The sequence below is a fragment of the Cetorhinus maximus genome, chromosome 35 (assembly GCF_964194155.1).
Source record: "Cetorhinus maximus chromosome 35, sCetMax3.hap1.1, whole genome shotgun sequence".
NCBI lineage: Eukaryota > Metazoa > Chordata > Chondrichthyes > Lamniformes > Cetorhinidae > Cetorhinus > Cetorhinus maximus.
In genome coordinates, this window is record NC_135913.1 from 1369816 (window position 1) to 1391982 (window position 22167).

General features: G+C 48.4%; 1 protein-coding gene across 4 annotated transcripts in view; it reads right to left on the reverse strand.

Moving 5' to 3' along the window:
* Positions 1 to 22167, reverse strand: part of LOC144672026 (sialic acid-binding Ig-like lectin 13) — a 51241-nt gene that overhangs the window by 22604 nt on the left and 6470 nt on the right. The window contains exons 4-9 of one of the 4 annotated variants that reach the window (XM_078533963.1): positions 19649 to 19930; positions 18876 to 19157; positions 17527 to 17623; positions 16700 to 16784; positions 16084 to 16188; positions 14427 to 15522 (exon numbers count right to left, since the gene is read on the reverse strand). In XM_078533963.1, the coding sequence (XP_078390089.1) occupies positions 15406 to 15522; positions 16084 to 16188; positions 16700 to 16784; positions 17527 to 17623; positions 18876 to 19157; positions 19649 to 19930 (968 nt within the window). In that variant the 3' untranslated portion in view covers positions 14427 to 15405. Of the gene's footprint in view, positions 1 to 14426; positions 15523 to 16083; positions 16189 to 16699; positions 16785 to 17526; positions 17624 to 18875; positions 19158 to 19648; positions 19931 to 22167 lie in introns of those variants that run through there. The other 3 variants (XM_078533965.1, XM_078533964.1, XM_078533966.1) reach the window with 3 other exon arrangements.

Below are 22167 nucleotides of genomic sequence, written 5' to 3' on the forward strand. Positions count from 1 at the left end.
TGCGGTCAAGGTGTGAAAGCAGCTCTTTGCCGGGCACTTAGAAAACTGTTAACCCTTTGTGTGCCAAGAATGTGGCTGAATGACCTTCGAATGTTCACATATAACAGACTCGAGGGGACTGCATGACATCGTCCTGTTCCTGTGTAACAGTCTCGAGGGGGGCTGAATGGGCCTTCTCCTGTTCCTGTGTAACAGGCTCGAGGGGGGCCGAATGGGCCTCCTCCTGTTCCTGCGTAACAGGCTCGAAGGGGGCTGAATGGGCATCCTCCTCTTCCTGTGTAACAGGTTCGAGGGGCTGAATGGGCCTTCTCTTGTTCGTTTGTAACAAGCTCGACGGGCTGTATGGGCCTCCTCTTGTTCCTTTGTAACAAGCTCGAGGGGCTGAATGGGCCTCCTCTTGTTCCTTTGTAACAAGCTCGAGGGGCTGAATGGGCCTCCTCTTCTTCCTTTGTAACAAGCTCGAGGGACTGTATGGGCCTCCTCCTGATCCTGTGTAACAAGCTTAAGGGGGCTGAATGTGCCTCCTCCCGTTCCTGTGTCACAGGCTTGAGTGGCTGAAAAGACCACCTCCTGTTATTGTGTAACAGACTCAAGGGGACAAACTGGGCCTCTTCCTGTTCCTTTGTAACAACTCAAGAGGGCTGAATGGGCTCCTCCTGTTCATGTGGAACAGGCACAAGGGGACCGAATGGGCCTCTTCCTGTTCTTGTGTAAGTGTCTTCAATGGCTGAATATTCCTCCTGCTGTTCTTGTGTAACAGGCTCGATGTGCTGAATGGTACTCCTGTTCCTGTGTAACAGGCTCATGGGGCTGAATGTGCCTCCTCCTGTTCCTGTATAACAGGCTTGAGAGGCTGAATGGGCAACGTCATAATCCTGTGTAACAAGCTTAAGTGGCTAAAGGGCCTCTTCCTCTTCTCGTGTCACAGAGTGGCTGAATATGCCTTCTCCTGTTCCTGTGTAACAGGCGTGAGGGACTGAATGGGCTCCTCTTGTTCCTGTGTAACAGGCTCGATGGGCTGAATGTGCCTTCTCTTGTTCCTGTGTCACAGGCTTGAGGGACTGAATGGCTCTCCTGTTCCTGTAAAACAGGATTGAGGGACCGAATGTCCCCTTCCAGTTGGTGTGCAACAGGATCGAGGGGGCTGAAAGGTCCTCCTCCTGTTCCTGTGTAACAGAATCACGGGGCTGAACGGGTTTCTTCCTATTCCTGTTTAATAGGCTTGAGGGCCTGAATGGGCCTCCTGCTGTTCCTGTGTAACAGGCTCAAGGGGCTGAATGGGTCTGCTCTTGTTCCTTTGTAACAATCACGAGGGGGGCTGAATAGGCTTCCTCCTGTTCCTGTGTAACAGGCTCGAGGAGGGCTGAATGGGCCTCCTCCTCTTCCTGTGTAACAGGCTCGAGGGGCTGAATGGGCCTCCTCTTGTTCTATTGAAACAAGCTTGAGGGGCTAAATGGGCCTTCTCTTGTTCCTTTGTAACAAGCTCGAGGGGCTGAATGGGCCTCCTCTTGTTCCTTTGTAACAAGCTTGAGGGGCTGAATGGGCCTCCTCCTGTTCCTTTGTAACAAGCTCGAGGGGCTGTATGGGCCTCCTCCTGTTCCTGTGTAACAAGCTTAAGGGGGCTGAATGGATCTGCTCCTGTCCCGATGTAAGAAGCTTATTGGGTTGCATGTCCCTCCACCTGTTCTTGGTAAAAGGCTCGAGGGGCTGAATGTGCCTCCTCCTGTTCCTGTGTCACAGGCTTGAGTAGCTGAATGGGCCTCCTCCTGTTCCTGTGCAACAGGCTCGAGGGACTGAATGGGTCTCCTGTTCCTGTGTAAAATGCTTGAGTGGCTGATTGGGCCTCCTCTTATTCCTGTGTAACAAGCTTGTGAGGTCTGAATGGATCCCCTGTTCCTGTGTAACAGGCTCAAGGGGACAGGATGGGATTCCTCCAGTCCCTGTGTAACTGGCTCGAGGGGGCTGAATTTGCCTCCTTCTGATCTTGTGTAACAGGCTTGAGGGGCTGAATGGGCCTACTCCTGTTCCTGTGTAACAGGCTCATGGGGCTGAATGGGCCTACTCCTGTTCCTGTGTAACAGGCTTCAGGGACTGAATGGCTTCCTCCTGTTGCTGCATAATAGGCTCATGGGGTTGAATAGGCTTCATCTTGTTCCTGTGCAACAGGCTCCTGGGGCTGAATGGTCCTCCTCCTGTTCTTGTGTAAAAGGCTTGAGTGGTGATGATAGGTGCTCTGCAGAGAGTTACAAGGCCTTAAGAAAGAAAAAACAATGAAGGACTTGCATTTCTATAGCTCCTTTCACCACTTGAGGACATCCGAAATCTCATGTCTCCGCACTTTCCTCATCCCTCGAGCTAGGAAGATCTTCTGTACAAAAGACTTGAGCCTCACACCCAGATCTCAATAATCAGCAGAAATCTTTCAAAGGCATCAATCATTGGAATCTGTCTTTATAAAGTCATAACATCACCAAAGGAAGGTGTTGGTCGTGGAAGGGAATTCCAATCCTTCCGTTACTTACCCAGGACCTGTCCGACTGCTCGCCTGTGGAGGAACTGCCCACACGCTCTTCTTGGGCTGAATGACCTCTTCCTGTGCTGCTCCCTCTGTGCATTTAATTAGACAGTGTTGATGTGTCACTTTGAGTCAAAATGTGAGGTTTTTGCTGTCAAGGTGTGAAAGCAGCTCTTTGCCGGGCAATTAGAAAACTGTTAACCCTTTGTGTGCCAAGAATGTGGCTGAATGACCTTCGAATGTTCACATAAAACAGGCTCGAGGTGGCTGCATGACATCGTCCTGTTGCTGTGTAACAGTCTCGAGGGGGGCTGAATGGGCCTTCTCCTGTTCCTGTGTAACAGGCTCGAGGGGGGCCGAATGGGCCTCCTCCTGTTCCTGCGTAACAGGCTCGAAGGGGGCTGAATGGGCATCCTCCTCTTCCTGTGTAACAGGTTCGAGGGGCTGAATGGGCCTTCTCTTGTTCGTTTGTAACAAGCTCGACGGGCTGTATGGGCCTCCTCTTGTTCCTTTGTAACAAGCTCGAGGGGCTGAATGGGCCTCCTCTTGTTCCTTTGTAACAAGCTCGAGGGGCTGAATGGGCCTCCTCTTCTTCCTTTGTAACAAGCTCGAGGGACTGTATGGGCCTCCTCCTGTTCCTGTGTAACAAGCTTAAGGGGGCTGAATGTGCCTCCTCCCGTTCCTGTGTCACAGGCTTGAGTGGCTGAAAAGACCACCTCCTGTTATTGTGTAACAGACTCAAGGGGACAAACTGGGCCTCTTCCTGTTCCTTTGTAACAACTCAAGAGGGCTGAATGGGCTCCTCCTGTTCATGTGGAACAGGCACAAGGGGACCGAATGGGCCTCTTCCTGTTCTTGTGTAAGTGTCTTCAATGGCTGAATATTCCTCCTGCTGTTCTTGTGTAACAGGCTCGATGTGCTGAATGGTACTCCTGTTCCTGTGTAACAGGCTCATGGGGCTGAATGTGCCTCCTCCTGTTCCTGTATAACAGGCTTGAGAGGCTGAATGGGCAACGTCATAATCCTGTGTAACAAGCTTAAGTGGCTAAAGGGCCTCTTCCTCTTCTCGTGTCACAGAGTGGCTGAATATGCCTTCTCCTGTTCCTGTGTAACAGGCGTGAGGGACTGAATGGGCTCCTCTTGTTCCTGTGTAACAGGCTCGATGGGCTGAATGTGCCTTCTCTTGTTCCTGTGTCACAGGCTTGAGGGACTGAATGGCTCTCCTGTTCCTGTAAAACAGGATTGAGGGACCGAATGTCCCCTTCCAGTTGGTGTGCAACAGGATCGAGGGGGCTGAAAGGTCCTCCTCCTGTTCCTGTGTAACAGGCTCGAGGAGGGCTGAATGGGCCTCCTCCTCTTCCTGTGTAACAGGCTCGAGGGGCTGAATGGGCCTCCTCTTGTTCTATTGTAACAAGCTTGAGGGGCTAAATGGGCCTTCTCTTGTTCCTTTGTAACAAGCTCGAGGGGCTGAATGGGCCTCCTCTTGTTCCTTTGTAACAAGCTTGAGGGGCTGAATGGGCCTCCTCCTGTTCCTTTGTAACAAGCTCGAGGGGCTGTATGGGCCTCCTCCTGTTTCTGTGTAACAAGCTTAAGGGGGCTGAATTGATCTGCTCCTGTCCCGATGTAAGAAGCTTATTGGGTTGCATGTCCCTCCACCTGTTCTTGGTAAAAGGCTCGAGGGGCTGAATGTGCCTCCTCCTGTTCCTGTGTCGCAGGCTTGAGTGGCTGAAAGGGCCTCCTCCTGTTATTGTGTAACAGTCTCAACTGGACTAACTGGGCCTCTTCCTTTTCCTTTTTAACAACTCGAGAGGGCTGAATGGGCTCCTCCTGTTCATGTGGAACAGGCGCAAGGGTACTGAATGGGCCTCTTCCTGTTATTGTGTAAGAGTCTTCAATGGCTGAATAGTCCTCCTCCTGTTCTTGTGTAACAGGCTCGAGGGGGTGAATGGTTCTCTTGCTCCAGTGTAACAGGCTCATGGGGCTGAATGTGCCTCCTCCTGTTCCTGTATAAAAGGCTTGAGTGGCTGAATGGGCCACGTCATAGTCCTGTGTAACAAGCTTAAGGGACTAAAGGGCCTCTTCCTGTTCTCGTGTTAGAGGCTTGAGTGGCTGAATATGCCTTCTCCTGTTCCTGTGTAAGAGGCCTGAGGGACTGAATGGGCTCCTCCTGTTCCTGTGTAAGAGGCTCGAAGGGGCTGAATGTGCCTTCTCTTGTACCTGTGTCACAGGCTTGAGGGACTGAATGGGTCTCCTGTTCCTTTAAAACAGGATTGAGAGATCGAATGTCCCCTTCCAGTTGGTGTGCAACTGGCTCACGGGGGCTGAAAGTGCCTCCTCCTGTTCATTGTGGAACAGGCACAAGGGGACTGAATGGGCCTCTTCCTTTTCCTGAGTAACAGGTTCGAGGGGACTGAATGGGACTCTTCCTGTTCTTGTGTTAGAGTCTTCAGTGGCTGAATGGTCCTCCTGCTGTTCTTGTGTAACAGGCTCAAGGGGCTGAATGGGCCTCCTCCTGTTCCTGTGTAACAGGCTTTAGTGGCTGAAAGGGCCACCTCATATTCCCGTGTAACAAGCTTAAGTGGCTCAATGGGCCTCCTCCTGTTCTCGTGTAACAGGCTTGAGTGTCTGAAAGTGCCTCCTGCTGTTCCTCTGTAACAGGTTTGAGTTGCTAAATCAGCCTACTCCTGTTTTGGTGATATTGGCTCGAGTGTCTGAATGGGTGTCTTCCTGTTCCTCTGTTACAGGCTGGAGGACCTGAATGAGCCTCCTCCTGTTCCTGTGTAACAGGCCCGAGGAGCTAAATGGGCCTCCTCCTGTTCCTCTGATACAAGCTCGAGGGGCTGAATGGCCTCCTCCTGGTCCTGCATAACAGGTTCATGGGGCTGAATAGGCCTTCCCCTGTTCCTCAGTATCATGCTCGAATAGCTGAATGAACCTCCTCATATTCCTGTGTAAGTGGTTAGAGGGGCTGAATGGGCTTCCTCCTGTTCCTGTGTCACAGGCTTGAGTGGCTGAATGGGCTACCTCATATTCCTGTGTAACAAGCTTAAGTGGCTGAATGGGCCTCCTCCTGTTCTCTTGTAACAGGCTTGAGTGGCTGAATGTGCCTTCTCCTGTTCCTGTGTCACAGGCTTGAGGGACTGAATGGGTCTCCTGTTCCTGTATAACAGGATTGAGGGACCGAATGTCCCCATCCAGTTGGTATGCAACAGGCTCGAGGGGGCTAAATGGGCCTCCTCCTGTTCCTGTGTAACAGGCTCGAGGGACTGAATGAACCTCCTCCTGTTCCTGTGTAACTGTTTGAGGGGGCTGAATGGGCCTCCTCCTGTTTCTGTGTAACAGGATCAGGGGGACTGAATGGGCCTCATCCTGTTCTTGCATAAGAGGCTTGAGTATCTGAATGGGCCTCCTCCTGTTCCTGTGCAACAGGCTCGAGGGACTGAATGGATCTCCTGTTCCTGTGTAAAATGCTTGAGTTGCTGATTGGGCCTCCTCCTATTCTTGTGTAACAAGCTTGTGAGGTCTGAATGGATCTCCTGTTCCTGTGTAAAATGCTTGAGTTGCTGATTGGGCCTCCTCCTATTCCTGTGTAACAAGCTTGTGAGGTCTGAATGGATCTCCTGTTCCTGTGTAACAGGCTCAAGGGGGCTGAATGTGCTTCCTTCTGATCTTGTGTAACAGGCTTGAGGGGCTAAATGGGCCTACTCCTGTTCCTGTGTAACAGGCTTGAGTGGCTGAAAATGCCTCCTGCTCTTCCTCTGTAACAGGTTTGGGTTGCTAAATCGGCCTCCTCCTGTTCCTGTGTAACAGGCTCATGGGACTGAATGGCCTCCTCCTGTTGCTGCATAATAGGCTCATGGGGTTGAATAGGCTTCATCCTGTTCCTGTGCATCAGGCTCCTGGGGCTGAATGGGCCTCCTCCTGTTCTTGTGTAAAAGGCTTGAGTGGTGATGATAGGTGCTCTGCAGAGAGTTACAAGGCCTTAAGAAAGAAATCACAATGAAGGACTTGCATTTCTATAGCGCCTTTCACCAATTGAGCACATCTGAAAGCTCATGTCTCTGCACTTCCCTCATCTCTCGAGCTAGAAAGATGTTCTGTACAAAAGACTTGAGCCTCACACCCAGATCTCAATAATCAGTAGAAATCTTTCAAAGGCATCAATCATTGGAATCTGTCTTTATAAAGTCACAACATCACCAAAGGACGGTGTTGGTCGTGGAAGTGAATTCCAATCTTTCCGTTACTTACCCAGGAAATGTCCGACTGCTCGCCTGTGGAGGAACTGCCCACACGCTCTGCTAGGGCTGAATGACCTCTTCCTGTGCTGCTCCCTCTGTGTATTTAATTAGTAAGTGTTGATGTGTCACTTTTTTGCTGTCAAGGTGTGAAAGCAGCTCTTTGCCTGGCACTTAGAAAACTGTTAACCCTTTGTGTGCCAAGAATGTGGCTGAATGACCTTCGAATGTTCACATAAAACAGAGTCGAGGGTGTTGAATGACATCGTCCTGTTCCTGTGTAACAGTCTCGAGGGGGGCTGAATGGGCATCCTCCTCTTCCTGTGTAACAGGTTCGAGGGGCTGAATGGGCCTCCTCCTGTTCCTGTGTAACAGGCTCGAGGGGGGCTGAATGGGCATCCTCCTCTTCCTGTGTAACAGGTTCGAGGGGCTGAATGGGCCTTCTCTTGTTCCATTGTAACAAGCTCGAGGGGCTACATGGGCCTTCTCTTGTTCCGTTGTAACAAGCTCTATGGGCTGAATGGGCCTCCTCTTGTTCCTTTGTAACAAGCTCGAGGGGCTGAATGGGCCTCCTCTTGTTCCTTTGTAACAAGCTCGAGGTGCTGAATGGACCTCCTCCTGTTCCTTTGTAACAAGCTCGAGGGGCTGTATGGGCCTCCTCCTGTTTCTGTGTAAAAAGCTTAAGGGGGCTGAATGGATCTGCTCTTGTCCCGATGTAAGAAGCTTATTGGGTTGCATGTCCCTCCACCTGTTCTTGGTAAAAGGCTCGAGGGGTTAATTGTGCCTCCTACTGTTCCTGTGTCACAGGCTTGAGTGGCTGAAAGGGCCTCCTCCTGTTATTGTGTAACAGTCTCAACTGGACTGACTGGGCCTCTTCCTTTTCCTTTTTAACAACTCGAGAGGGTTGAATGGGCTCCTCCTGTTCATGTGGAACAGGCGCAAGGGGACTGAATGGGCCTCTTCCTGTTATTGTGTAAGAGTCTTCAATGGCTGAATAGTCCTCCTGCTGTTCTTGTGTAACAGGCTCGAGGTGCTGAATGGTTCTCTTGTTCCAGTGTAACAAACTAATGGGGCTGAATGTGCCTCCTCCTGTTCCTGTATAACAGGCTTGAGTGGCTGAATGGTCCCCCTGCTGTTCTTGTGTAACAGGCTCATGGGGCTGAATGGGCCTCCTCCTGTTCCTGTGTAACAGGCTTGAGTGTCTGAAAGTCCCTCCTGCTGTTCCTCTGTAACAGGTTTGAGTTGCTAAATCAGCCTACTCCTGTTTTTGAGATATTGGCTCGAATGGCTGAATGAGTCTCTTCCTGTTCCTGTGTAACAGGCTTGAGGGGCTGAATGGGCCTCGTCCCGTTCCCGTGTTACAGGCTCGAGGAACTAAATGGGCCTCCACCTGTTCCTGTGATACAAGCTCGAGGGGGTGAATGGCCTCCTCCTGGTCCTGCATAACAGGTTCATGGGGCTGAATAGGCCTTCCCTTGTTCCTCAGTATCAGGCTCGAATAGCTGAATGTACCTCCTCATATTCCTGTGCTAGTGGTTAGAGGGGCTCAGTGTGCCTCCTCCTGTTCCTGTATAACAGGCTTGAGAGGCTGAATGGGCCTCCTGCTGTTCTCATGTAACAGGCTTATGTGGCTGAATGTGCCTTCTCCTGTTCCTGTGTCGCAGGCTTGAGGGACTGAATGGGTCTCCTGTTCCTGTATAACAGGATTGAGGGACCAAACGTCCCCTTCCAGTTGGTATGCAAAAGGCTCGAGGGGGCTGAATGGGCCTCCTCCTGTTCCTGTGTAACAGGCTCGAGGGACTGAATGGACCTCCTCCTGTTCCTGTGTAACAGGTTGAGGGGGCTGAATGGGCCTCCTCCTGTTTCTGTGAAACAGGCTTAGGGGGACTGAATGGGCCTCATCGTGTTCTTGTATAAGAGGCTTGAGTAACTGAATGGGACTCCTGTATAACAGGCTTGAGTGGCTGAATGGGCTACCTCATATTCCTGTGTAACAAGCTTAAGTGGCTGAATGGGCCTCCTCCTGTTCTCATGTAACAGGCTTATGTGGCTGAATGTGCCTTCTTCTGTTCCTGTGTCACAGGCTTGAGGGACTGAATGGGTCTCCTGTTCCTGTATAACTGGATTGAGGGACCAAATGTCCCCTTCCAGTTGGTATGCAAAAGGCTCGAGGGGGCTGAATGGGCCTCCTTCTGTTCCTGTGTACAGGTTGAGGGGGCTGAATGGGCCTCCTTCTGTTCCTGTGTACAGGTTGAGGGGGACTGAATGGGCCTCATCCTGTTCTTGTATAAGAGGCTTGAGTAACTGAATGGGCCTCCACCTGTTCCTGTGCAACAGGCTCGAGGGACTGAATGGGTCTCCTGTTACTGTGTAAAATGCTTGAGTGGCTGATTGGGCCTCCTGCTATTCCTGTGTAAAAAGCTTGTGGGGTCTGAATGGATCTCCTGTTCCTATGTAACAGGCTCAAGGGGAAAGGATGGAATTCCACCAGTCCCTGTGTAACTGGCTGGAGGGGGCTGGATTTGCCTCCTTCTGATCTTGTGTAACAGGCTCAATGGGACTAACTTGGCCTCTTCCTGTTCCTTTGTAACAACTCAAGAGGGCTGAATGGGCTCCTCCTGTTCATGTGGAACAGGCGCAAGGAGCCTGAATGAGCCTCTTCCTGTTTTTGTGCAAGAGTCTTCAATGGCTGAATGGCCCTCCTGCTGTTCTTGTGTAACAGGCTCGAGGGGCTGAATGGTTCTCCTGTTCCTGTGTAACAGGCTCATGGGGCTGTATGTGCCTCCTCCTGTTCCTGTGTAACAGGCTCATGGGGCTGAATGGGCCTCCTCCTGTTCCTGTGTAACAGGCTTGAGTGGCTGAATGGGCCTTCTCCTTTTCTTGGATAAAATGCTTGAGTGTCTGAAAGTGCCTCCTGCTGTTCCTCTGTAACAGGCTTGAGTTGCTAAATCGGCCTACTCGTGTTCCTGTGTTATTGGCTTGAGGGGCTGAATGGGCCTCCTCCTGTTCCTGTGTAACAGGCTTGAGGGGCTGAATGCTCCTCCTCCTGTTCCTGTGAAGCAGGCTTATGGGGCTGAATGGGCTCCGCCTCTTCCTGTGTAAATGGCTCATGGGGCTGAAAGGGTCTCCTCCTGTTCCTGTGTTACAGGCTCCTGGGTCTGAATGGGCCACCTCATGTTCTTGTGTAAAAGGCTTGAGTGGCCAAATTAGTCTCCTCCTGATCCTGTGTAACAGGCTCCAGGTGGCTGAATGGGCCTCCTCCTGTTCCTGTGTAACAGTCTTTAGTTACAGAATGGGCCGCCTCCTGTTCTTGTGTAAAAGGCTTGAGTGATGTTGATAGGTACTCTGCAGAAAGTTACAAGGCTTTAAGAAAGAAAAATAATGAAGGACTTGCATTTCTATAGCACCTTTCACCACTTGAGGATGTCCGAAAGCTCATGTCTCTGCACTTCCCTCATTCCTTGAGGTAGAACGATGTTCTGTACAACAGACTTGAGCCTCACACCCAGATCTCAATAATCAGTAGAAATCTTTCAAAGGCATCAATCATTGGAATCTGTCTTTATAAAGTCGCAACATCAACAAAGGAAGGTGCTGGTCGTGGAGGTGAATTCCAATCGTTCCGTTATGTACCCAGGACCTGTCCGACTGCTCACCTGTGGAGGAACTGCCCACACACTCTGCTTGGGCTGAATGACCTCTTCCTGTGCTGCTCCCTCTGTGTATTTAATTAGAAAGGGTTGATGTGTCACTGTGAGTCAAAATGTGAGATGTTTGCTGTCAAGATGTGAAAGCAGCTCTTGGCCTTGCACTGTTGGAAAACTGTTAACCCTTTGTGTGCCAAGAATGTGACTGAATGACCTTCGAATGTTCACATAAAACAGACACGAGGGGGCTGAATGACATCATCCTGTTCCTGTGTAACAGGCTCGAGGAGGGGCTGAATGGGCCTTCTCCTATTCATGTGGAACAGGTGCAAGGGGACTGAATGGGCCTCTTCATGTGCCTGTGCAAGAGACTTCATTGGCTGAATGGTCCTCCTGCTGTTCTTGTGCAACAGGCTCGGGGGCTGAATGGTTCTCCTGTTCCTGTGCAACAGGCTCATGGGGCTGAATGTTCCTCCTCCTGTTCCTGTATAACAGGCTTGAGTGGCTGAATGGGCCTCCTCCTGTTCTCGTGTAACAGGCTTGAGTGGCTGAATGTACCTTCTCCTGTTCCTGTGTCACAGGCTTGAGGGACTGAATGGGTAATTCAAGTTTGTGTGCAACAGGCTCGAGGGGGCTGAATGGGCCTCCTCCTGTTCCTGTGTAACAGGCTTGAGTGGCTGAATGGGCCTTCTCCTTTTCTTGGGTAAAATGCTTGAGTGTCTGAAAGTGCCTCCTGCTGTTCCTCTGTAACAGGCTTGAGTTGTTTAATCGGCCTACTCCTGTTCCAGTGTTATTGGCTCGAGGGGCTGAATGGGCCTCCTCCTGTTCCTGTGTAACAGGCTTGAGGGGCTGAATGCTCCTCCTCCTGTTCCTGTGAAACAGGCTCATGGGGCTGAATGGCCTCCGCCTCTTCCTGAGTAAAAGGCTCATGGGGCTGAAAGGGTCTCCTCCTGTTTCAGTGTTACAGGCTCCTGGGTCTGAATGGGCCACCTCATGTACTTGTGTAAAAGGCTTGAGTGGCCAAATTGGTCTCCTCCTGATCCTGTGTAACAGGCTCCAGGTGGCTGAATGGGCCTCCTCCTGTTCCTTTTTCACAGGCTTTAGTTACTGAATGGGCCTCCTCCAGTTCTTGTGAAACATGCTCGTGGGTCTGAATGGGCCTCCCTCTGTTCCTGTCTAACAGGTTCATCGCATTGAATGGGCCTCCTCCTGTTCCTGTGTAACAGGTTTGAGGGGTTGAATGTGCCTCCTCTTGTTCCTGTGTAACAGTCTCATGGGGCTGAAAGGGCCTCCTCTTGTTCATACTTTATAGGCTTGAGGGGCTGAATGCTCCTCCTCCTGTTCCTTTCTAACAGGCTCATGGGGCTGAATGCACCTCCTCCTGTTCCTGTGTAACAGGTTCAAGGGGCAGAATGGCCCCCTCCTCTCACTGTGTAAAAGGCTTATGGTGTTGAATGGCCTCCTCGTGTTCCTGCATAACTGGCTAATGGGGCTGAATGGGCCTCCTCCTGTTCCTGTGTAACAGGCTTGAGTGGCTGAATGGGGCTTCTCCTTCTCTTGGGTAAAATGCTTGAGCGTCTGAAAGTGCCTCCTGCTGTTCCTCTGTAACAGGCTTGAGTTGCTAAATCAGCCTACTCCTGTTCCTGTGTAATTGGCTCGAGGGGCTGAATGGGTCTCCTCCTGTTCCTGTGTAACAGGCTTGAGGGGCTGAATGCTCCTCCTCCTGTTCCTGTGAAACAGGCACATGGGGATGAATGGCCTCCGCCTCTTCCTGAGTAAAAAGCTCATGAGACTGAAAGGGTCTCCTCCTGTTCCTGTGTTACAGGCTCCTGGTCTGAATGGGCCACCTCATGTTCTTGTGTAAAAGGCTTGAGTGGCCAAGTTGGTCTCCTCCTGTTCCTGTGTAACAGGCTCCAGGGGCTGAACGTGCCTCCTCCTGTTCCTTTGTAACAGGCTTTAGTTACTGAATGGGCCTCCTCCAGTTCCTGTCTAATAGGTTCATCGCATTAAATGGGCCTCCTCCTGTTCCTGTGTAACAGGTTTGAGGGGTTGAATGTGCCTCCTCCTGTTCCTGTGTAACAGTCTCATGGGGCTGAAAGGGCCTCCTCTTGTTCATACTTTATAGGCTTGAGGAGCTGAATGCTCCTCCTCCTGTTCCTTTCTAACAGGCTCATGGGGCTGAATGCACCTCCTCTTGTTCTTGTGTAAAAGGCTTGAGTTGCCAAATGGGATTCCTGTTCCTGTGTAACAGGCTCAGCGGGGCTGAATGGCCTCCTCATCTCACTGTGTAACAGGCTCGAGGTGCTGTATTTGGCCTCCTCCTGTTCTTGTATTGCAGGCTTGAGTGGCTGAAAGGTCCTACTCCTGTTCCAGTGTAACAGGGCTCAAGGGGCTGAATGGCCTCCTCCTGTTCCTGCATAACAGGCTCATGGGGCTGAATGGTCCTTCGCCAGTCCCTGTGTTCCAGGCTTGAGGTGCTGAATGGGGCTCCTCCTGTTCCTGTGTAACAGGTTCAAGGGATTGATTATGCTCTTCCAGTTACTGTGTAACAGGCTCCAGGGGCTGAATGGGCCTCCTCCTGTTCCTGTGTAACTGGCTTGAGGGGCTGAATGTGCCTCCTCCTGTTCCTGTGTAACAGGTTCAAGGGGCAGAATGGCCCCCTCCTCTCACTGTGTAAAAGGCTTATGGGGTGGAATGGCCTCCTCACGTTCCTGCATAACTGGCTAATGGGGCTGAATGGGCCTCCTCCTGTTCCTGTGTAACTGGCTTGAGGGGTTGAATGTGCCTCCTCCTGTTCCTGTGTAACAGGTTCAAGGGGCAGAATGGGCTTCCTCCTGTTCCTGTGTAACAGGCTCAAGGGGCTGAATGGGCCTCTTCCTGTACCTGTGTAACAGGCTCGAGGGGCTGAGAGTCTCTCCTGTTCCTGTGGAAGAGTGTTGAGGGACTGAATGTCGCCTTCCTGTTCCTGTGTAACAGGCTCATGAGGCTGAATGGGCCTCCACCTGTCTTCGTGTAACAGGCTTGAGTGGCTGAATATGCCTCCCCCTGTTCCTGTGTAACAGGCTTAAGTGGCTGAATGCTCCTCCTCCTGTTTCTGTGTAACAGGCACAAGGGGCTGAATGGGTCTCCTGTTCCTGTGTAACAGGCTCATGGGTCTGAATGGGCCTCCTCCTGTTTCTGTGTAACAGGCTCGAGTGGCTGTATTGCCCCCATCCTGTTCTTGTGCAATAGGCTTGAGTAGCTGAATGATCCTCCTCCTCTTCCAGTGTGACAAGCTCTTGGGGCTGAATGGACCTCCTCCTGTTCCTGTGTTACAGGCTCATGGGCTTAATGTGCCTCTTGTTCCTGTGTAACAGGCTCAAGGGAATGAATGGACTTCCTCCTGTTCCTGTGTAACAGGCTCGAAGGGCTGAATGGGCCTCCTCCTGTTCCTGTGTCACAGGTTTGAGGGTGCAGAATGGGCCTCTTCCTTTCCCTGTGTAACAGGCTCGAGGGGCAGAATGGACTTCCTCCTATTCCCATGTAACAGTCTCGAGGGGGCTGAATGGACCTCCTCCTGTTCCTGTGTAACAGGCTCGAGGAGCTGAATGGACCTCCTCCCGTTCCTGTGTAACAGGCTCGAGGGGGCTGAATGGGCCTCCTCCTGTACCTGTGTAACAGGGTCGATGGGCTGAATGTCCTCCTCTCATTAAAAATAAGTACTGCAGATGCTGTAAATCTGAAATAAAAACAGAAAATGCTGCATTAACTCAGCAGGTCTGGCAGCAACTGTGGAGAGAGAAACAGAGTTTTTGCTTTTAGACTCTCGTTAACTCCATTTATCTCTCCACAGATGCTGCAAGACCTACTCAGTTTCTCCAGCATTTTCTGTTTTTATTTCAGGTGCCTTCTTGTTCCTGTGTAACAGGCTCGAGGGGACTGAATGGCCTCCTCCTGTTCCTATTCAATGGGCAGTTAAAACATTTGTCTGATTTTGGACCACAAACCCAATTCTGTCCTCAACACATTGACAGAGGGAGTGACCAGTTACAGATCAATGCAGGAGGATTATTTATTTGCCCAATCTTTGGTCCAAGCATCTCATCAAACACAGAGCGGAACCAGGATTGTAGATGTTGGTCTCTGTGATCTGTAACACATCGCACAGCCCACCCATCCACTCAGCCATCAGGATGGATGCTAATTGTACTCTCCAAGTCTGAAAGACTAAAATGGTGGTTTATTGCAGCTATATCTCATTCTGTTATCAAAGCGGTCTCATCCATACATGAAATATTGAAGAAGGTAAACCTGCAAACAATTTTTAACATCGTAATTTCCTATGTTCACAATTGCATTGGCAACATCAATGTAAACATGTCACGCTGAAATGATGTCCTCCCACCAGTGGTGGCACTGTAGCACATCTGTTATCCTCTGTGCTGCAGAGAATTTCTCAAATCTCCATTCAAATTGTTTCCCTGTTTCCGAGATTGCTGTTAGTTTTGCTGTTTAACAATGAAATATAAATTCCAAATATATATCTGAAAATACATTTGACAACAAAATGTTGAGTAAGATTTACCAATTTCCTCTGCTTCAATTATCCACTGATCCTGCATTTCCTGAAGTCTACACTGGCTGATGAATATTCTGTAAACACTGACAGACAGGAAGGAGAATAACAGAATGAAAATTAACTCATAATCACGGACACGGGATTGAATTTGTCCGTTCTGTCCTGGTGGATCATCGAACGATATCTAAAGACATTTACAATCAGAATGGAGAGAAGGATGTTTCCCACAGTGAGGGACAATCCTGAAGGAGGATGTTCGAATTGAAACCCACACACAATCATTCTGGATAGATCATTCCGAAGAAATTCCATCGGATTGTAACAAGAGGTTTAAATCTATTTCTTGGGAGTGAGTTCCTGTGGATTTTAGGAAGGTAAATTGGAGTTTTGAATAATTCTCCCATTCTGTGTTCTCCCCACACTGTGTGTGTCTCATTCTTGCTCAGTTTACACATTCCCATAAACAGAATCATCGGCAAGATCACAGTTTGCGTAAAGATCATCATTTGTATAAGGATTGACTCTGCGGTTAGATTTCATTTCCAGAACCTTCTCATCTTTCTTCTGTAATAGAAACAGAAATGATCAGATTGACAATCAGAGTGATCAGTGTTTAGTATTACTGATCCAAATCAAAAATTCCACCCACAATAGATACATTAATTATTGATACAGAATGGGGTTTGATTATTGATACTGAATGGGGTTTGATTATTGATACTGAACGGGGTTTGATTATTGATACTGAACGGGGTTTGATTATTGATACTGAACGGTGTTTGATTATTGATACTGAACGGTGTATGATTTTTGATACTGAACGGGGTTTGATTATTGATACTGAACGGAGTTTGATTATTGATACTGAACGGGGTTTGATTATTGATACTGAACGGGGTTTGATTATTGATACTGAACGGGGTTTGATAATTGATACTGAACGGGGTTTGATTATTGATACTAAACGGAGTTTGATTATTGATGCTGAATGGTGTTGGGTGTGAGTTTTGTTGGGTTTAGGAGTGACTGTATAAAACATTGCAGATACAGGACTTGAGCAGCCATATCAATAACCAGGCTACTGCAGCAGCTGAGAAGCAGGGGATCCTGTGGTGTGTGACTCACCTGATTTCTCAAAGCCCAACCACGCTCACAGTTTTCATAAACAGAACCTTGATATTCATCAACACGATGGTTCGATTTGATTCCCGCTTTCCCGTCGTCTCTCTTCTGTAATAGAGATGGAAATGGACAGAGTGACAATAAACATGATCTGTTTTCGGTGTTGGGTTTGATTATTGGGGAGAGAGTTCCAGATTTCCACTCCCCTTTGTGTGAAGAAGTGCTTCCTGACATCCCCCCTGAACGGCCTGGCTCGAATCTGAAGTTCCAGCCCACTTGTTCTGGACTCCACCCGACCCCCGCCACCCACCCCCACCCGAGGAAATAGTTTCTCTCTATCGACCCAATCGTGTGTTTAATCATTTTGAAACCCTCAATTAGATCACTCCTTAATCTTCTAGACCCGAGGTAATATAATCCTAGTCTGTGTGTAACCTTTCTGCATAATTTAACCAGAAAGGTGTTCTGTATGACAGACGTGAGCCCCACACCCAGATCTCAATAATCAGTAGAAATCTTTCAAAGGCATCAATCATTGGAATCTGTCTTTATAAAGTCACAACATCAACAAAGGACGGTGTTGGTCGTGGAAGTGAATTCCAATCATTCCGTTACTTACCCAAGACTTGTCCGACTGCTCGCCTGAGGTGGAACTGCCCACACGCTCTGCTTGGGCTGAATGACCTCTTCCTGTGCTGCTCCATCTGTGTATTTAATGAGAAAGGGTTGATGTGTCACTGTGAGTCAAATCAGGAATTGGGGAACAATTGTGAAAACCCTTTCATTGAAACGTAGGGCCTTAGTGTTGTGTTGTAAGCAAACTGTTGTGTCCTGATTCTGTGACGTGGTTCCTGTGTAAAGCTGAGCAGTCGGTGAGTGAGTTTCATTTCACTGCTCACTCCAGGTGTTGAGGTGGATCTTCTGAAGGAGCAGATGTTGCTCAGCGCTCCTTGAAAACGTGAGAAACTGAACAACGTGTAAGAGGACGAGAGAGAGAGAATGAGAAGGAGAGCATTAATGGAAATTGGAGAGAGTGTAAATGAGAGAGAGAATGAGAAAGAGAGCATTAGTGGAGATTGGAGAGAGAGTGAATGAGAGAGAGAATGGGAAGGAGAGCATTAGTGGAGATAAGAGAGAGAATGAATGAGCCAGAGAAATTGGAAAGAGATTGATTCCACTAACGAAATAAGGGTTTTAATTCATATAGCCCCTTTCACAATCTCAGGGTATTTTATGGTCTGGGTCAACACTGCCAGTTACAGGACTGAATTGATAAACAGTGAGTGTTGGATGAGATGTTAAACAGTGAGTGAACATCAAAGCTCTTCAGGGGCTGTGAAGGGTTTTGGGTTGTGAAAGGTGCTATAGAAATGCAAGTTCTTTCTACAAGGAGAGAAGGTTGAAGAAAACATGTTCAAAAACAACCAATTAAACCTTCACACTTACTTTCTTACACACTTGAAGATGAAGAATCCACTCAGTCCAACACTCAAACAGATTCCAGCTGCAAGCAATCCTGCCTTCCATACATTGGAATCTCGCCCTGTAAAATCAGCCAATGAATGACTCCGGTACAGTTTTAGAATGGTTCCCAGATGTACATGTAGTAGATCTGAACTTGTGAAGTGATATTGTCTATACATGAAATTTCTATACAAATAACATTTATCTATGTAATATTTATTGATAATATCCATGTACATGCAAGTTTCTATAAGTAGGATTCACATATAACAGAGGTGCCAAGCTGCTGAGGTGACACACAGGACTACATACACGTCAAACAGCGGAAACAACATGCTATAGACAGAGCAAAGCGATCCCACAACCAACGGGTCAGATCTAAGCTCTGCAGTCCTGCCACATCGAGTCATGAATGATGATGGACAATTAAAGATCTAACAGGAGGAGGTTGTTCCACAAATATCCCCGCCCTTAATGATGGGGGAGCTCAGCACATCAGTGCAAACGACAAGGCTGAAGCATTGGCAACCATGTTTAGCCAGAAGTGCCAAGTGGATGATCCATCTCGGCCTCCTCCAGAGGGTCCCAGCATCACAGATGTCAGCATTCAGACAATTCGATTGACTCCACAGGACATCAGGAATCAGCTGATGATACTGGATACAGCAAAGGCTATTGGCCCTGGCAACAACCCGGCAACAGGAAATAATGTGGCTACAAGAGCGGGTCAGTGGCTGGGAACTCTGTGGCAATAACTCACCTCCTGACTCCCCAAAGCCTATCCACCATCGACAAGGCACAAGTCAGGCGTTTGATGGAATAATCTCCGCTTGCCTGGATGAGTGCGGCTCCAACAACAGTCAAGAAGCTCGACACCATCCAGGAGCAGCTTGTTTGATCGACAGCCCATCCACCAGCAAAAACATTCATACCCTCCACAATGGCAGCAGTGTGCACCATCTACAAGATGCGCTGCAGCAACTCACCAAGGCTCCTTCGACAGCACCTTCTAGACCCTTCACCTCTTCCACCAAGATAGTTCCAAGTCAGTGTGGTGTGTGACTTGGAGGCGAACTTGAGGTGGTGGTCTGCCCTGTGACTTGGAACTATATCGCCGTTCCTTTACCGTTGCTGGGTCAAAATACTGGAACTACCTCCCCAACAGCACTGTGGGTGTGCCTACACCACATGGACTGTAGTGGTTAAAGAAGGCAGCTCACCACCACCTTCTCAAGGGGGAATTACAGGTGGGCAATAATTTCTGGTCTTGCCAACAATGCCACATCCCATGAGCTAATAAAAAGAGAATGTTGAATTCTGTGTACGCTCACATTGCGCAGTAATGGTTATGAACCCCTCCACTGCTCCATGTTCATTCTCTGCCATACACTGATAGTCTCCAGTGTCCCTGGATGTAACGTGAGGAATCACCAACCACAGCTCATTGTTGGATCTTGTTCTGTTCATTGAGACATTAAGATGTCGCCACATCAGGTTAGAAGCTGGGAAGCTCTCGACAGAGCAGATTATCACTGCAGAATTCCCCTCAATTATATTGATCGATGAAGCATTAATCATATCAAGAGAAGTAATTGAAAGGTTCTGTGGGGCATCTAAAAACATATGAAGATTTTAGAGTGAGCAAGCACAGTGCACAGCAAGACTCCATGTATCATCTCTCTGTATCTGATGTCTAAATGCATTTCAAGGCACCTTTCCTCAGAATAAGTTCCTCTGTCACATTTACAATGGACACTGCCTATGTAAACTGTCACACTGCATTGCATTCTCCCGCCAGTTGAGGTGCTGTCCATCTAGAATGAAATAAATTTCCATTCACATCCTCAGGATGTCCCCAAGGGCTTGGCAGGCAATTAATTGTATTTGATCGATGGAGCACTGAGGGGTAAATCTACAATTCTCTGTTCAGGACGTTGCTCATCCAATTAAGGGTCTTGTTGAACTGGAGTTTACCTTCCATCAACACAGAATCAGAGCTGATACTGAGACTCCAGTGCAGTGAGTGTTTGTGTGCGTGTGTGGGAGTGCATTTGTGTATATGTGTTCAAATCTGAGAGAGATGTTAAAGTCTATGTACACTCACATTCCACAGTGATGGTTATGAACCCCTCCACTGCTCCATGTTCATTCTCTGCCACACACTGATAGTCTCCAGTGTCCCTGGATGTAACGTGAAGAATCACCAGCCACAGCTCATTGTTGGAACTTGTTCTGTTCATTGGGACATTAAGATGTCGCCACATCAGGTTAGAAGCTGGGAAGCTCTCGACAGAGCAGATTATCACTGCAGAATTCCCCTCAATTATATTGATCGATGAAACGTTAATCATATCAAGAGAAGTAATTGAGAGATTCTGTGGTGTGTCTGAAAACAAATAAAGATCAGTTACTTACATTGACTGTGAAGCACTTTGAGAGATCCTGAGAATGTGAAAGGTGTGATATCAATGTAGGTTCCTTCACCACAAAGCACTTAATTCAGGCAGACACTTCAGTTCAGTACTGAGGGAGTGCTGCACTGTCGGAGGGTCAGAACTGAGGGAGAGCTGCCCTGTTGGAGGGTGAGTACTGAGGACCTGCTGCACTGTCGGAGGGTGGGTACTGTGAAAGCTGCACTGCCGCATAGTCAGTACTGAGTGAGTACTGCACTGTCGGAGGATCAGTACTGAGTGAGTGCTGCACTTTCGGAGGATCAGTACTGATGGAATGGTACACTGTCGGAGGGTGGGTACTGAGCAAAAGTCTGCACTGCTGGAGAGTTAGTACTCACAGAGTGCTGCACTGTCAGAGGTTCAGTATTGAGGGAGTGCTGCACTATTGGATGATCAATACTGGAGGAGTGCTGCACTGTCAGAGGGTCAGTACTGAAAGAGTGCTGCACTCTTGGAGGGTCAGTACTTAGGGAGCTCTGCACTGTTGGGGGGTCAGTACTTAGGGAGCTGTGCACTGTTGGAGGGTCATAAGACCATAAGACCACAAGACGTCAGAGCAGAAGTAGGCCATTCGGCCAATCAACTCTGCTCCGCCATTCAATGAGACCATGGCTGATCTGACAATCCTCAACTCCACTTTCCTGCCTTTTCCCCATAACCTTTGATTCCCTGACTGATTAAAAAACTGTGTATCTCAGCCTTGAATATAATTAATGACCAAGCCTCGGCAGCCCTCTGCAGTAAGGAATTCCACACATTCACTATCATCTGAGAGTAGAAACTCCTCCTTATCTCTGTCTTAAATGGGTGACCCCTTACTCTGAGATTATGCCCTCTGGTCCTAGACTCTCCCAGCAGGGGAAACAACCTCTCAGCATCTACCCTGTCAAGCGCCCTAAGAATCTTATATGTTTCAATTAGGTTGCCTCTCATTCTCCTGAACTCCAATGAGTACAGGCCCAACCTACTCAACCTCTCCTCATAAGAAAATCCCTCCATTACTGGGATCAACCTAGTGAACCATTTCTGGACTGCCTCCAATGCCAGTACATCTTTCCTTAAATAAGGGGACCAAAACTGCTCACAGTATTCTAGGTGTGGTCTAACTAGTGCCTTGTATAGTTTTAGCAAGGCTTCCCTATTTTTATACTCCATTCCCTTTGAAATAAAGGCCAACATTCCATTTGCCTTCCCTATTAATTGTTGAACTTGTATGTTAGCTTTTTGAGGACCCCCAAATTCCTCTTTGCTTCAGCTTTCCAACGTCCTTCTCCATTGAAATAATATTCTGCTCTTCTATACTACCTGCCAAAGTGCATAACCTCACATTTTCCCACCTTATATTCCATCTGCCAAGTTGATGCCCACTCACTAAACCTGTCTATGTCCCTCTGTAGACTCTTCATGTCATCCTCACCACTTGCCTTCCCATCTATTTTTGTGTCATCCGCAAACTTGACGATAGTACATTAATTTCCCTCATCCAAGTCATTAATATATGTTGTAAATAATTGTGGCCCCAGCACTGATCCCTGTGGCACTCCACAGGTTGCCATCCTGAAAATGCCCCACTTATCCCAACTCTTTGACTTCTGTTAGTTAGCCAATCCTCTATCCATGCTAATATACTACCTGCAAACCATGGGCTCTTATCTTATAAGTCGCCTTTTATGTGATACTTTATTGAATGCCTTTTGGAAATCTAAATATATTACATCTACTGGTTCTCCTTTATCTATCCTGTTTGTTACCTCCTCAAAGAATTCTAATTAATTCATTATGCATGATTTCTCCTTCATGAAGCCGTGCTAACTCTGTGTGGTTAAATGATGCATTTCTAAATACTCTGCTTTTACATCCTTTATAATGGACTCTAACATTTTCCCAATGACAGATGTTGAACTAACTGGCCTATAGTAACCTGTTTGTTGTCTCCCTCACTTTTTGAATATGGGTGTTACGTTGGCAGTTTTCCAATCTTTTGGGACTTTCCCAGAATCTAAGGATTCTTGGCAGATTAAAACCAGTACATCCACTATCTCTGCATCTGCTTCCTTTAATATACTAAGATGCCATCTATCAGGTCCAGGGGACCTATCGGCCTTGAGACCCATTAGTTTCCCTAGTATTTTTGTCTAGTGATAGTTATTGTATTTATTTCCTGCCCCCA